General features: G+C 40.0%; 1 protein-coding gene across 11 annotated transcripts in view; it reads right to left on the bottom strand.

Annotated features, from left to right (window-relative positions):
- The window catches only part of MGST1 (microsomal glutathione S-transferase 1), a 106,979-nt gene that overhangs the window by 19,134 nt on the left and 74,522 nt on the right, over positions 1–13,323 (bottom strand). For 5 of the 11 annotated variants that reach the window (XM_055808620.1, XM_055808614.1, XM_055808612.1 and 2 more), the window contains exon 4: positions 13,111–13,163. In XM_055808620.1, the coding sequence (XP_055664595.1) occupies positions 13,111–13,163 (53 nt within the window). Of the gene's footprint in view, positions 1–3,144; positions 6,250–7,143; positions 7,253–7,768; positions 9,031–13,110; positions 13,164–13,323 lie in introns of those variants that run through there. The other 6 variants (XR_008747853.1, XR_008747854.1, XR_008747852.1 and 3 more) reach the window with 4 other exon arrangements.

Below are 13,323 nucleotides of genomic sequence, written 5' to 3'. Positions count from 1 at the left end.
TGAGGGATTTTATGAATCATAGCCAGATGCCTATAATCCCCCAGAGGTGTGATTATTTCATGACAACCACTTTCATTGGAGTTGTCTTATTGCTACCACCAAAAAGAAAGGAAGAAAAAAGCCCCAAAAGCTTTATTTTAAGGAATAGGGCAAATTTCCTGCTGGGGAGGGGAGGAAGGAGAAAACTGGGAAAAAAATGGAAGATCTGAATGCTGACCATCTTCTTCAGTCCAGTTTCTGTCATCCTCACATAATCATTTCCCCCCTTTTTATCTTTGATGACAACAGTCAAAATTTTCTCTAAATCTATCTGGGTATTTTTGTTTCGAAGACAAAAATACTAAGTAAGTAAAAGCACTACAGTTACCCTGGGCCCGATTCTCAGTCAATTTCTTGTGCCAGAGTAACACTCACACTTACCAACTCCTCTAGTTCCATCTGGCAGAGATCACAACTGAAATAAAGTTTGGTAGCATTAGTCTTGTAGAGAGCTCAGCAATGGAGTTGGGTGATGATTTCACCTAAAACATAAACCCAAAGAAATGTGCCTACTTGCTAATTTTGTTAAAAGCTCAAAATTCATCAGAAGGCTTGAAAATCTTTTGAGAGTATCTAAATTTCGCTTTTTTCCTCACTTTACTGCTTTTGTAGGATACTACAAGACACAGAAAAGACCTTCACAGTCCTGAGCTATCCAATGCTAAAAAATACTTGTTCAAGAAATATTTACCCAGAATTTGGGTATATGTTTGGAAAAAACATTATTGATAATCCCTGGCAGATCTCAATGACCTATCTTGTCTTTGCCAAGAGAGAATGTAGGTCTCATACATTTAAATGCAGTTGCACAGAGGCAGCAAACCAAATGTACTGCCTTTCTTCTGATCCCATTATGGGTCAAATTTTTTGAGTAGAATCAGAAGTCCAGAGATTTTGCAGACTAGCTTCTCAGAGGAATAAACATCTGTTGGGAGTATCTGGGTGTTTTACACATGCACTAATTCGGCAACAAAATGACTGAAGAGCATGCAGGACAATAATTATGTACTCATTTGTTTACCTACGAGTTTCATTTTAATAGGATCAGAAACACCTATCCCCTGCACCACCCCCTCCCCCTACTCCCCCCGCTCCCCAACGCTCAACAATCCTCCAGAAGCAATTCAGCCTTAAGAATCCATTCTAGTCAAGAACAAAGCTGACTGTAGAGCTTCCAGTGAGGTCTCTTTCCACAGTTGCACATACTGCCTTCCACACAAAAGCAAAATCCTTGCAGATGTCTGAGACTGAATCTTTTTTTGTACATTAAGAAAAATTCTTTAGAAGTCTGAGGAGACAAGACCATTTGGCAATGCCTGACATAACATAATTATTTAATAGATATTTTACAGCAGTACACAGAGGCCCTAAATGCTATCTGAGCTTCTCTCCGGTAGGTGTTATACATACTAAAGATGATCACTGCCCCCAGGAAGTTTATAAACTAAATAAATAGGACAAATATCAAGCCAAGAGGAGGATTATTATCTTTAGTTTACATATGGGGAACTGAAACACAAAGAGATAACAATCTGGAAGTCCCACAGCAAGCCTGTGGCAAAGCAAAGTTCTCCTAAATCCTAATCCATTGCTAACTCCTTCCTCTCAGCCATGTCCTTTGCAAAACAAGGAGCTGCTTGAATTCTACATGCAAAGCAAATCTTGGGTAGTGAGTGACAGAAGGAAACAGCAATGTACGACTGACATATGTGCTTTTCAACCAAAGATCTCAAGCAGGTAGTTCTGTCCTTTTCACAGAGGGGACTGCTCAGTCAGAGGAAATCATCTGTAGCTTCACAGGGAGTTTGAAAGCATAATACAGTTGAAGTCTGCTGTCCTCTGAACCTAACTGGACAGTCATGATTTTCCTCATCTTGCAGAGTCTCATACCAATAAAATGGCTTAGCCATTGTGACTCCTGTAGTGCTTTCAATTGTCACAAAAGGCAGCCTAGGATTAAGGAAGAGGGAGCAGAAAAAATAATTTTTTATACCTCCTGGATGCTAGGTCTATGTCTTTCCCCATTCTGGTATAAATTAATACACCTCAGAAAGGCTTCTCTAATTTACTGTGGCTTTGAATGGCTTGCGATCAGCCAGAATAGTGGAGTGCTATGCCTTCTCCCTCTGTCCCAATCAAGGGAATAGTGTGGGGTCATCATGCCAAACATATGCTACATCCTTCTTGTGAGGTGTATTCCACACGGGGTGATCAATCTAACCCCGTGGCTCCTTTCCAGCAGCTGAGCCAGCACAAAGAGAGCTACACCAGAGCCCAAAATTGACTACATTGTCTCTCATTGTGGCCAACTTCTGTCTGAAGGGACATGACAAACTTCCAGATTTTCTGTCTGTTACACAGGGGCCTGATCTCATCTGCTTTGAACAATGTCCGTCTTTTAAGTTCACTATATTCTTGACATTGCTAGAGGCAGAAACGGTAGCAGCCATTTTATTTAGTATAGTAGGGACAAATAAGAAAATATCCTACAACTTTGTGTTTAGAATACTGAGTATTCTGCATGTGGGTTGTCCTTTTTTGAAGAAGTCACTGCTATATATGTATATGTTTATATCACGTACAGTTACCAGTTTGGAGATGTCACCTCTTGGTTTATTTTCTTTTCCGTTTGTCTTCCTAATAAAAAATGTTTATGTTCTCCATAAGGCAAGATCAGAAAAAAGGAGAACGTGAAAAAAATCAGGAAATAATAGCAGCATCACTCCATATTCTTTCATTGAAATTAGCTCTAAGTCACACATTAGCCATTAACTCCTTTGACCTGTTCCTCTTTGAAAGATAGGTCCCACTTTAGGTTTCAACCTAAGACTTTGGTATCTTTAGCACTGACATAATCTTAATTGTTTTCTATACTTCTAAAAAGACATAAATGGGAGTTAGAAAATAGATTATAGAAAAAATACATTTTCAAGGTATAATCAGCTCTGAAACTCCCCAGAAATAAAACAGCACTTGGTAGCTGTGGTAGTAATGATCTGAAACATTTACATTAAATATATGCACTCAAGACATCACTGTATCATGTGCTTAAAGCTTTGGGTTCAAATGCTAATTGGAGTATAAGATGAAAAATCCAAACACAAGTCAATTTTTATAAGAAAGTGAATGTATTTATCAAAAAGATTTCAAAATGTTGATGTGAAGCCTCCTGGGAATGTTATGGATACACAGAAGATAAGAACATAAAAACATAATTCATCTGTTCAAATTCCAATTCCATTATGTTTATTTTAAGACGCAACAAATTTCTGCTCCTTCCCACTCTTTTCATTTTTTTCAATGATGAGCAGTATCTACTTTTTAACTGACCCACACAGACTTTCTGAGCCCTGCCTCAGTGAATTATGATAAGGAAACAGGTAAATGTATGAGAAATAGAGGATCAGGATCACTTCTCTGATGGAAAGGTTATAGAAATAAAACATACGTGGACTGCAGTCATTACCAGCATTGAGATCACAAGGGAGGGTAAAGTTTGGTGACCTCCCAAGCTTTTGCCTCCAGGAGAGGTGGCAGCTCGCAGCTTTTGCTGGGTTAGGGACTCAGCCCATCTACTGGCCTCAGCCACGCCACTCAGAGCACCGACCACTGCAGCAGACATGCCAAAGCTTCAGTACCAGCGGCAGCACCCTGTGGTTGGGTGGGCTCCAGCAAAGAGCTTGCACTGACTTTTGTGCTGCCAGTATCAAGACTGCTACTATATATAACCTGGCAGGGACTCCAGAGTAGTCTAACAAAATAGTCAAACAAAATCCTTCAGAAGACTAAGATTCCTATGGGGCCTTACGGACACCCTTCTAAACAGAGCTAATTGAAAATGGATTTACCATCCTCTACAGTATTTTGCTATTCCAGAACATATTTTTCTCTCAGAATGGGAAAAAGTCTCAAAACAAAGGACAACCCAGATTATTTAAGTATAGACAAAAAATAATGCAGTGCATTATGAAGATCCCCTCTAGCTGAAGAGGTCAGCATACAGTGGTTCATCCTAAAAACTATATGGTAGTTGTGCAAAGGCAGAGAACTTTTACCACAGCTGGGATGAAAAGCTTACTTCAAGGCTTCCTAGTGGAAAATTGAATTGAAAGAATATTTTTCACTACAGTGAAAAGAAATGTGATTAATATTTTCAATAAAAATCTGTTTTTCAATGAAATAATGTTTTGAATTTTTTCAGTGAATCCTACTGGTAGGTGAACACTGCTTGGTACCTCTGTTTCCTTTCCATCAATAATGCAGCAAAAGTTGAGTCCAGACCTTAAAGCCATGATAGTAACTGATGTATCTCTTGGAAATACACATAGCCCTCAACTCATCTAAAGGGTATCAGGTACAGACACTAAGCAATCCAGAACTACCTCCCCATTGAATAAAAGAGGAGCTGGTGTGTGACACCTGTCTTTAGGATATGGATCAATGCCTTCATGTGAATATTCATACTCATTCAGTGACAACCATACATCACCTCCAGTGAATGAGGGAGAGCTTCCAGGCAAAAACTGTTGTGATCAAGCCCATAAAAAACATATCTTTGCAATATCCATCTATTAGACAAATTATGACTGCATGAATTTTCACAGAGTCCAAATACAGAGCACTTGATCTTGTAGCTTTGAAGTTCTTTCAAGTAGGGTTTTTTGGGTTTTGTTTTTTTTTTTTTATCAGTGAATATGTATACATAGTTTTCACAGGGAATACAGGATATAAGGGACAGTAAGTATGCTTCAGCATATGGTGAAACCATATGGTTGGCTGCTTTTCTGCCTATACGACTTTTATTTATTTATTTTAAATTATGTGATTCACATTATTAGTTGAGACCTCTTTAATTTACATGGCTATAAATATGATAGATTAATTATGCTTGATTTTTAAAATATTAGTTATTATTGGGGGGGTTAAGGAGTATGCACAGAATAGGGGAAAATGGGCTGAATTTCCTACTGATGTAAAAGAACAAAGCAGTATCAGTACTTCAGATCAAAGAACTACAATTTGTATTGTGCAGAAATCTTTGATTTGTCACACAGATTCTGAATCTGGATTCCTCCTAGTATATTCTGCATGATTCTACAGGAGTTAAAAAAGAGGAAGCATTGAACATAGACATCTGGGAAATCTTGGCTTCTCAATTCCTTGTCCAGTAAGTCACCAAAGAGGGAAGAAGCCCAGAAACCCCATCTATGTGTTGCTGAGGAGCCTGGAGAGGGAGGCAGGAGGAAAAGGGAAAATGGTAATTCCAGGAGGAATAATGTTTCTATTCAATTGGCGTATTTTGCTCTAAACCATTCCCATCATAATCTGTGAGAACAGTGATGCAGCAGAAATTTTCTCCTAATTTTCAAGCTATTTCAAATTCTATTAGAAATACACTCTAAAACAAGTAATAGTTTGGCAAAGACTACATGGCAAAGAATAACAAAAAAATTAAGCCAAGTTTCATTATTTACTATTCTATAACAAGCTGCTTAGACCACAGTCCAGTTGCTAACACACTGGTGTCAGCCACCTCTAACTATTCCCTCTTCATTCTGTTTTTTCATTGTTTTTCTCCTGAAGGGCCAGGGACTTGATTGAACAGGGAAAACTCCTGTGCTTTTTGATCAGAGGCTTTCTGGCTGTCATTGCTTTTTCTGTAGGAGAGAGGTGACAGTTCCCATTTGGATTGCTACCTAAGGAGATCAGATGCCTGGTCTGAAATCCCTACTTCAGCACAGACTTCTAATGTGAGCTTAAATATATCGCTTTGTCTTTTTGCACCTCAATTCCTTTAACAGCAGCAAAGGAATCAGAACACTTCCCCACCCCTGAGGGCTAGACTGTGGGGTGCTCCAAGGCCACGGGGACATGTAAGTAGCTTAGCCAGGTGTAAGACTTTGATCTCCAGAGTTATCAATCCAGCATTTCAAAAGCACTTAATTCACAATGAGAGATCTAATATTTTCAAGGAAAACAGTTCACTTTTTAAAATAGAAGTTTTATCATATTTCTTTAAACAGCTTACATAAGCCCACATACAAGTTTCAGGACTTGATCTTATTATCTGTCTTCTACTGTAAACTCTCTGTTTTGGTGCAACATGAAGTTTGTCCAAGAGGCATCACATCTATGCTGGCAGCAAGTCTGTGGATGGTGATATGCCAGGCAGGAGGTAGGTGATTTTTCTGGAGACATCGCTCACTTTCTCTAAGGGAAAACATGAAATAAAAAAGCATAGAATGACCTTGCACTAATAAGCTTCTGCCTCGAGACAATGATTAAACCTGGTAGTGCAAGGGTTGGTTTATGAGTAATATCAGCTAAAGCACTAATGAAAGTATCCCATTAAAAAAATGTATAACTTGGGGACTTGTCTGCACTGAGAAATTCGGTCACTCCTGTTGCTGCATTAATGTCATCTGAAGTACAAACAGAAAGGTATTGCACCTGGCTCCTATTTCTAACAAAACTAATCAACCAGAGGTCCTGCATACTCTACCAGGAGTGAAATTTGGATGTGAAATCTGCACTTTGAACTTAGTTCTAGTTCAAGGACTTTATCGTCCAAAGGTTTTTCCTCACAATGTAGCTATGATACTACTGACAAGTACTGAGACTTGTACACTATGACTAGAACTGGTTTGTACTGCACAAATGTTAATGCACTCATTCAAAATGTTATTCTTATACTCCGGAATATCATAGGAAAGGATCCTTTTGAAAAAGTGTGCACCAGCCTAGGTCAGAAATTAAGTTGATTCATTGTTTTCTTCATTAAAGTTATTCTGAAAACAAATTAATTTTCCCCATTTCTTTTGAAAATTTCCATAGAAAAATAGACTTGGCTACTTCTGGTAATGATTAACACATACCCACAGATCTGTGGTGCACGCACAGCAGGTGTGATGGGTCCAGGCCATGCTAGGGTTATTGCGCAATGTGCAAATTAGCTGCTGTGCACATGTACAGTAGCTCTGACACATCCAGTACCAATTCTACCACCTCTAAACTGGGAAATCCCGTCAGCTTGTGGGTAACCAGCAAGACAACAGTAAAATCAGTTGGGCTGCAGAGAAACAACTTGAATGGCAACATACTCACACATGAGAATAAGACCTCAAGACACGTAAAGGACAGTTCCTTTGATGTTCAGTGGCACCATTTTGAATTGTAGTATTTCAGTTGCCGCCTTGAATCTTTCAGTGCATGACTGAAAAAAGCCCAAGAAAAATACAAATCTATTTTCACATGTTCAGAAAATCAGGAGTATTTTATCTGGGAAGCTACTTCTTTTTGTGACATTAATATTGTTGAGAATGTTCTTCTTAATCAGAAAAATTTTGGTGGGAAATTCCAAGCAGCTGCACAGTTAAGTCCTGTCTAGAACAGAGCTTGACCAGTGCCTCTAAAAAATTGCTATATAAAAAAAAAACAAACCCAAAAAAAAGAAACCCAATAAAAGTAGCAGTGGTCTGTGACATAATTTAGGCCATATATGTTCCAACCTGTTCCTTCTCCACTGCAAATGTTTAAAAGGACTGATGTAACCCCCAAATACCATTTTATTTTCTAAGCTGTATTCACTATTGAACACCAATGAAGGAAGGTTACTGAGTGGTTATTTCCCACCCCTTGAAGATTTAATCATAAGCATGTTAAAATTATGTTTGGAAGAAGGGGTAGGAAAACAAACATATTGGTTGCTGGAAAAAAAGGTGCATTAAGCTATTTTTAAAGAAACTTTATTTTATGTATCATAGAGTCCACATATTAATTCCTTTTATCAGGGAAAAACTGATGTTTTCTATCCTTTGCTACAAATATTAAGGCCATTTTTAAAGTGACCTGAGACACAGCAGAGTGGAAAGGCATCAATCTGAAAAAGTAAATGGAAAGCAAAGAAGTGTTCTCTGTATAATTCTTATTCTTGCCAATGAATTTGACATATCTTTTCAAACAGTGAAATGAAAGAATCTGCAGTTTCTGAGACTTTCTACATTCAGCTGCAGTACAAAATTGCTAAAGTAGAAGAGTATCTAAAAAGAAAGAAGATCAAATTTATTTTCTGACACAAGGACTCTTTTTGCTACTGGCCATAAAAGTTAAAGCAAAGCTTCAACAAAATATTAGAAGAAGACACAAACAGCCACTATATTTCAGGACAATCTTACAAACTGAAATCAGCGATTTTTCTACAACCATGTAAACCAAACTCCAGAATGTGGATTCTCTGTGTTCCGATTTGATTTGCAGACATTTCCTCATGCTCTTCTACTTGCACAGGGAATAAACTTTTAACTCCTCTTTTCTAACTTAATCCTCCATAAAGTCTCACAGAATCACAGAACGGTCGGGGTTAGAAGGCACCTCTGGAGATGAGCCAGTCCAACCCCCTGCTAGAGCAGGGTCTCTTAGAGCAGGTTGCACAGAATCACATCCGGGTGGGTTTTGAAAGTCTCCAGAGAAGGAAGCTCCACAGCCTCTCTGGGCAGCCTGTTCCAGTGATCCGGCAGCCTCAAGGTAAAGATCTTTTTCCTCATATTCAGATGGAACTTCCCATGTTGCAGTTTGTGCCTGTTGCCCCTTGTCCTGCCGCTGGGCACCACTGAAAAGATTCTGACTCCATCCTCTTGACATCCGCCCTTAAGATATTTGTATGCACTGGTAAGATCCCCTCTCAGTCTTCTCCTGGCTACACAGGCCCAGCTCTCTCAGCTGTTCCTCATAAGGGAGATGCTCCAGTCCCCTCATCATCTTGGTAGCCCTCCAATGGACCCTGCCCAGTTGTTCCCTGTCTCTCTTGAACTGGGGAGCCCAGAACTGGACACAGCGCTCCAGATGTGGCCTCACCAGGGCAGAGAGGGAGGATCTGTGGGTGTCATGTTTGCTTTAATGATCTCTAATGCAATCGTCTTCAACCAAGGCAAAGTCTTCCTTTCTCCAGACTTTCTCTCTTGCCCCCAGGGTCTGGGAAACCTGAGGGATGGCCTTGGCAGTAAAGAAGGCATTCAGACGGTATGACTTCATGTTTTTATTTCAACAAATCACGAGAGAAATTATCAGATAAATGCATTAGTCAGCACTCTCTACATATACCCCTAGGTCACTATGAAATGTATCTTTCTACCATGAAACACTTATTTATTTACCAGCCACTGTGAATACACTTGATCATCCTCTCAGGGTCACTGAACTGATGGGATCTGTACCTTGGATGACAGGCAGATTACTGAGATCTGTGTCATAGTTTCCCCTTTCCCTTCTACTCAGCCCCATTGCTGTTGATGGGCAAAGGTTTTATCAGTGGGGTAAAAGTGGGTAAGGGCACAGCAAAACACTCTGGAGGCTCAACACCAAGGCTGAGCCTCCAGATTTCCAAACAGAAATTGAATGCCGCTGAGTTCAAGCAGTGTCAGCTGCTGCTGGCTCCTGGTGGGCAGCTATGGGGGGCACACGCACCCCTCCACAGAACTTGGCTTTCACACATAGCCCTAAGATCTGTGACAAATGGAATTTCACAGCCCAATATGGGCTGCCTGATCAGAAATCTGATCCAGATAACCTGCAACAAGAGGAAGCAGAAACCTTTTCCCACATCACACTGGCTGCCAGCTGAGGGATGGAAAGGTGCATGCAGACAAGGAAGGGAGCAATGGTGATGCAGCCCTGGGTATGACACCACAGGGGTGGAGAGCTGCTGCAGTTGCTTGCTATATCTCTGATGCCCTCATGACCTGCTGCAGGGAGCAGTCCCATTCCTCTGGCCAGACAGCACGGTGTGGCCACACACTGTTCATGGCTAGTGCCATTTACAGTGCTCTGCCCACATGTACATTTGAAGGGATCTCTGGCTAAATATTTACCACAAATATTTTTGCACTTATTCACTTTCAGGTCTCTATAGCAGACTATTTGTGCTGTGCTCAACAGTTGTCCACACATTGTTTGCCACATGGTCACAGCCTTCATATTCCCACCATGGTCCTTTATCTAAGCTGCTTTCATTTATTCTTATTTCTAGCAGCATACAAGATTGTACTCCAACTTCTCAGCATGCATCCCTACAGATGTTCAGGGAAATTTCTGCAGCTGTAAATACTCTCTTCCCCTGTCTACACACTGTCACAAGGGCCCAAACCTTCCGGCTCCATGTGGCCTTCCTTTTGGCTGGGGGCCCTTTAGAAATATTTCTAAAATGGCCATAAAATGACCATAACAATGAGAAAGCTCTTTTTCAATCCAATATCCCTGTGCTTGGACAGCACAGTCCTAAAGAGTCACTGCCCTGAAGTAAAGAGCCCTTGTGATAAAAGGGTGTGAGATGGTTTCAGGGGACACTACTGAAAGACTAAGCTGGGTAAAGGGAGTAAAGATTTGGTGCCATCACATTCATACTGTGTATTGGCTTAATCCTTAAATTATCAGAACTGCCAATCCATTCCCAGATTTTCCATCAAGAGAAATCTAGTTGATCTAGAGGGTATCTCAGGAGCAATCTAAGATGTACGTCATGGTTTAACCCTGACCAGCAACTAAGCACCACGCAGCTTCTCACTCACTCCCCCCACCATGGGATGGGCTAGAGGATCAGAAGAGAAGAAGTGAGAAAACTCACGGTTGAGATAAAGACAGTAAAAGCCATGCATGCAAGCAAAGAAAAACAAGGAATTCATTCAGTACTTTCCATCTGTAGGCAGGTGTTCAGCCTTCTCCAGGAAAGCAGGGCTCTGTCATGAACAGTGGTTACTTGGGAAGACAAATATCACTCTGAATGTTCCCCTGTTCCTTATTCTTCCCTCATCTTATATACTCAGCCTGACATCATATAGTATGGAATATCCGTTTGGCTAGTTTGGGTCACCTGTCCTGGCTCTGTCCCCTCTCAATGTCCCCTGCCCCTCCAGCCCTCTCCCTCACAGGGCCTGAGAAACTAAAAAGTCCTTGACTTCACCCAGCAACAACCAAAACCATCCGTGTGCTGGCAACATGGTTCTCACACCAAATCCAAAACACAGCACTGCACCAAACTACTAAGAAGAAAATTAACTCTATCCCAGCCAAAACCAGGACAAGTACATGATGTGGATAATCAGGGGAACAGATTTAGAGTGAAACAATGTTACTTAAACTGGTAGCATAAACATACTCTTCTGCTGTGATTAAGACCTCAATAGTAGTCAGTTAGTAATGTAACACCCTGGGAGCGTGCTACTGGGAAGAGGAATTATGTCTCCTCCTACCTAAATCTTTTGACTGCATCTGCACATGGCTTGAAAGCAGCAGGACTTGTTTCATGAACTCGGTGAGAGTCAAGGAATAGTTAAATCAAGCCCACAGCAACTAGAACTGGAGAAGTATATACACATCATGCAGGTATCTCACTGATGGCATATGAATCTGCTTCAATGAACCTGCACGCCACTGAAGAAGTTAATGTGAACACCCTAAAAGATAATTGTTGATATGGCAACTGAGAACAAAATTACTAATTAGCAATTTTCAACATGTGATTGAGACCCTGGAATTCTATGTACTAACAAAGCATGCCTAATCCCACCAGGTTATCAGTCTTTGTACAAGAACCTACAGTTACATCAGATAAGTCTTAGGGATACATATATCATCAATATTTTAAAACCACTGATTAAATATGGTTCGAGAAGCCAAGCAGTTTGGAACTCTTATCTCTACACTACAATTAAATACAACAAATTTTAAAACTTAAATATATACCTCTCCACAGATAAAAACTTTGGAGTTATTGGTGTAAACAGCAGAAATCCTCCTTGTCTTTAGGAGGTAGAATTATAGCTTTACAGTTTCTGGCATCCTTCAGGACGCTTTAGGTTTTCCATTTTTTTGAGGGCTTGTCTTTCTGGTGTTTTACATACAGGAACATCTCTAGGAGGATGCATATGCAGTAGGTATGTGTACATATTGGAAGGTGGTGGTAGTTACACTGTTTCAGGATTTTTTTCATGTCTTCTGTGGGCTTCTTGTTTTGGTTTACAATTTATTGTCTGTATTGAGCTAACAGGCCTAGAGGCCTCTGAGTCTGCAATTCTACAAATATAAAATGATGGTATATTTTAAATGCTTTTCCATTTTGATAGTTCGGTATATCAGAGACACTGGTGAAGAATGATTCATTACCAAGAACAGTAAACTTCAGCCTTGCACAAGGATCAGCCAGCACTTTATTGAAACTCCCATTTGGGCAGAAAAGTCCCTGAGACCTTGCCTAAGGAGTACAATTCCATGTAATGAAATCAATTCTGTTAACAACCAGAGCAATTATTTTTGTATTTGAAAACACGAAACATGTAGTCTCGCTGCTAGCTGAACTGCAGCCATTTCTGCATCAGGAATATTTTTTGATTCAGAAGAAGGAAAAATTCAAAAGAGAGTGCAGAACTATGATCACGTATTATTTTGTTGCACCCAAAGTGAAAATGGTATCTGCAGGCAGGTAAGTGACAGCCCTCATTCTCCAACCTCGAATTTCCGTCGTAATGGTACACAACAGGTTAAAATGGCACGGAGAAAAGACTATATTATTCATTCTTGTAATAAATTTCTGCAGGCAATATTCAGTAGCTCAGTTCAACCACTGGCCCCACTGGAGAGTTTTAATGCTCTGAAGATTAAGATTAAATTCAGAAATAGCAAAGCCAAATTTTCTAGTTTTTCCAAGGGGCAGGAGGAGGATTATATATCCCTCTTATATGTACAAAGTAAGTTTCCATTATTCAAGAGTTGTTCCATAGAGCAGTCACAAAGACAAGTGTGCTTTTTCTACAGTAGGCACGAACAGTACCTTCATGACACAATGAGGTTTTGATAAACAGAAGCCTTTTAAGTAACATTATAGAAGCAACCATTTTTCCTTCATACCCTTTCAAAGGGGCACTGGCATTTTCAAAATGGCACACATGAATTACATACCAATCTAATGATCATACAGCACACTGGAAATTTACTCCTAAATGCCTTCTATTGTAAAAAGGTAGTCAATTTACACGTCAGAGTAAGGAGGTCTGAATAGAAGGAAAGCCTGAATATAGTCACTTACGCCAGTTTAATTCCACAGACTTCATTGACTTTATTCCTGATTTGTGCCCCTGGAAAGGAAAAGAGAATCAGATATGAAGCACTGTAATGAATGATGATGTATTGGTGATCAAAGTAGAGTAGCCTTCCATCAAAGAATAGTGTGCATTACTAAGCTCATTTTGTTGTACTAAATGACTTAATTCTCAGAAGACGAATACTCCCAAGCCA

The sequence above is a fragment of the Falco peregrinus genome, chromosome 6 (genome assembly GCF_023634155.1).
Source record: "Falco peregrinus isolate bFalPer1 chromosome 6, bFalPer1.pri, whole genome shotgun sequence".
NCBI lineage: Eukaryota > Metazoa > Chordata > Aves > Falconiformes > Falconidae > Falco > Falco peregrinus.
The sequence above is the reverse complement of the archived record's forward strand: the minus strand, read 5'-3'. Positions and strand labels throughout refer to the sequence as shown.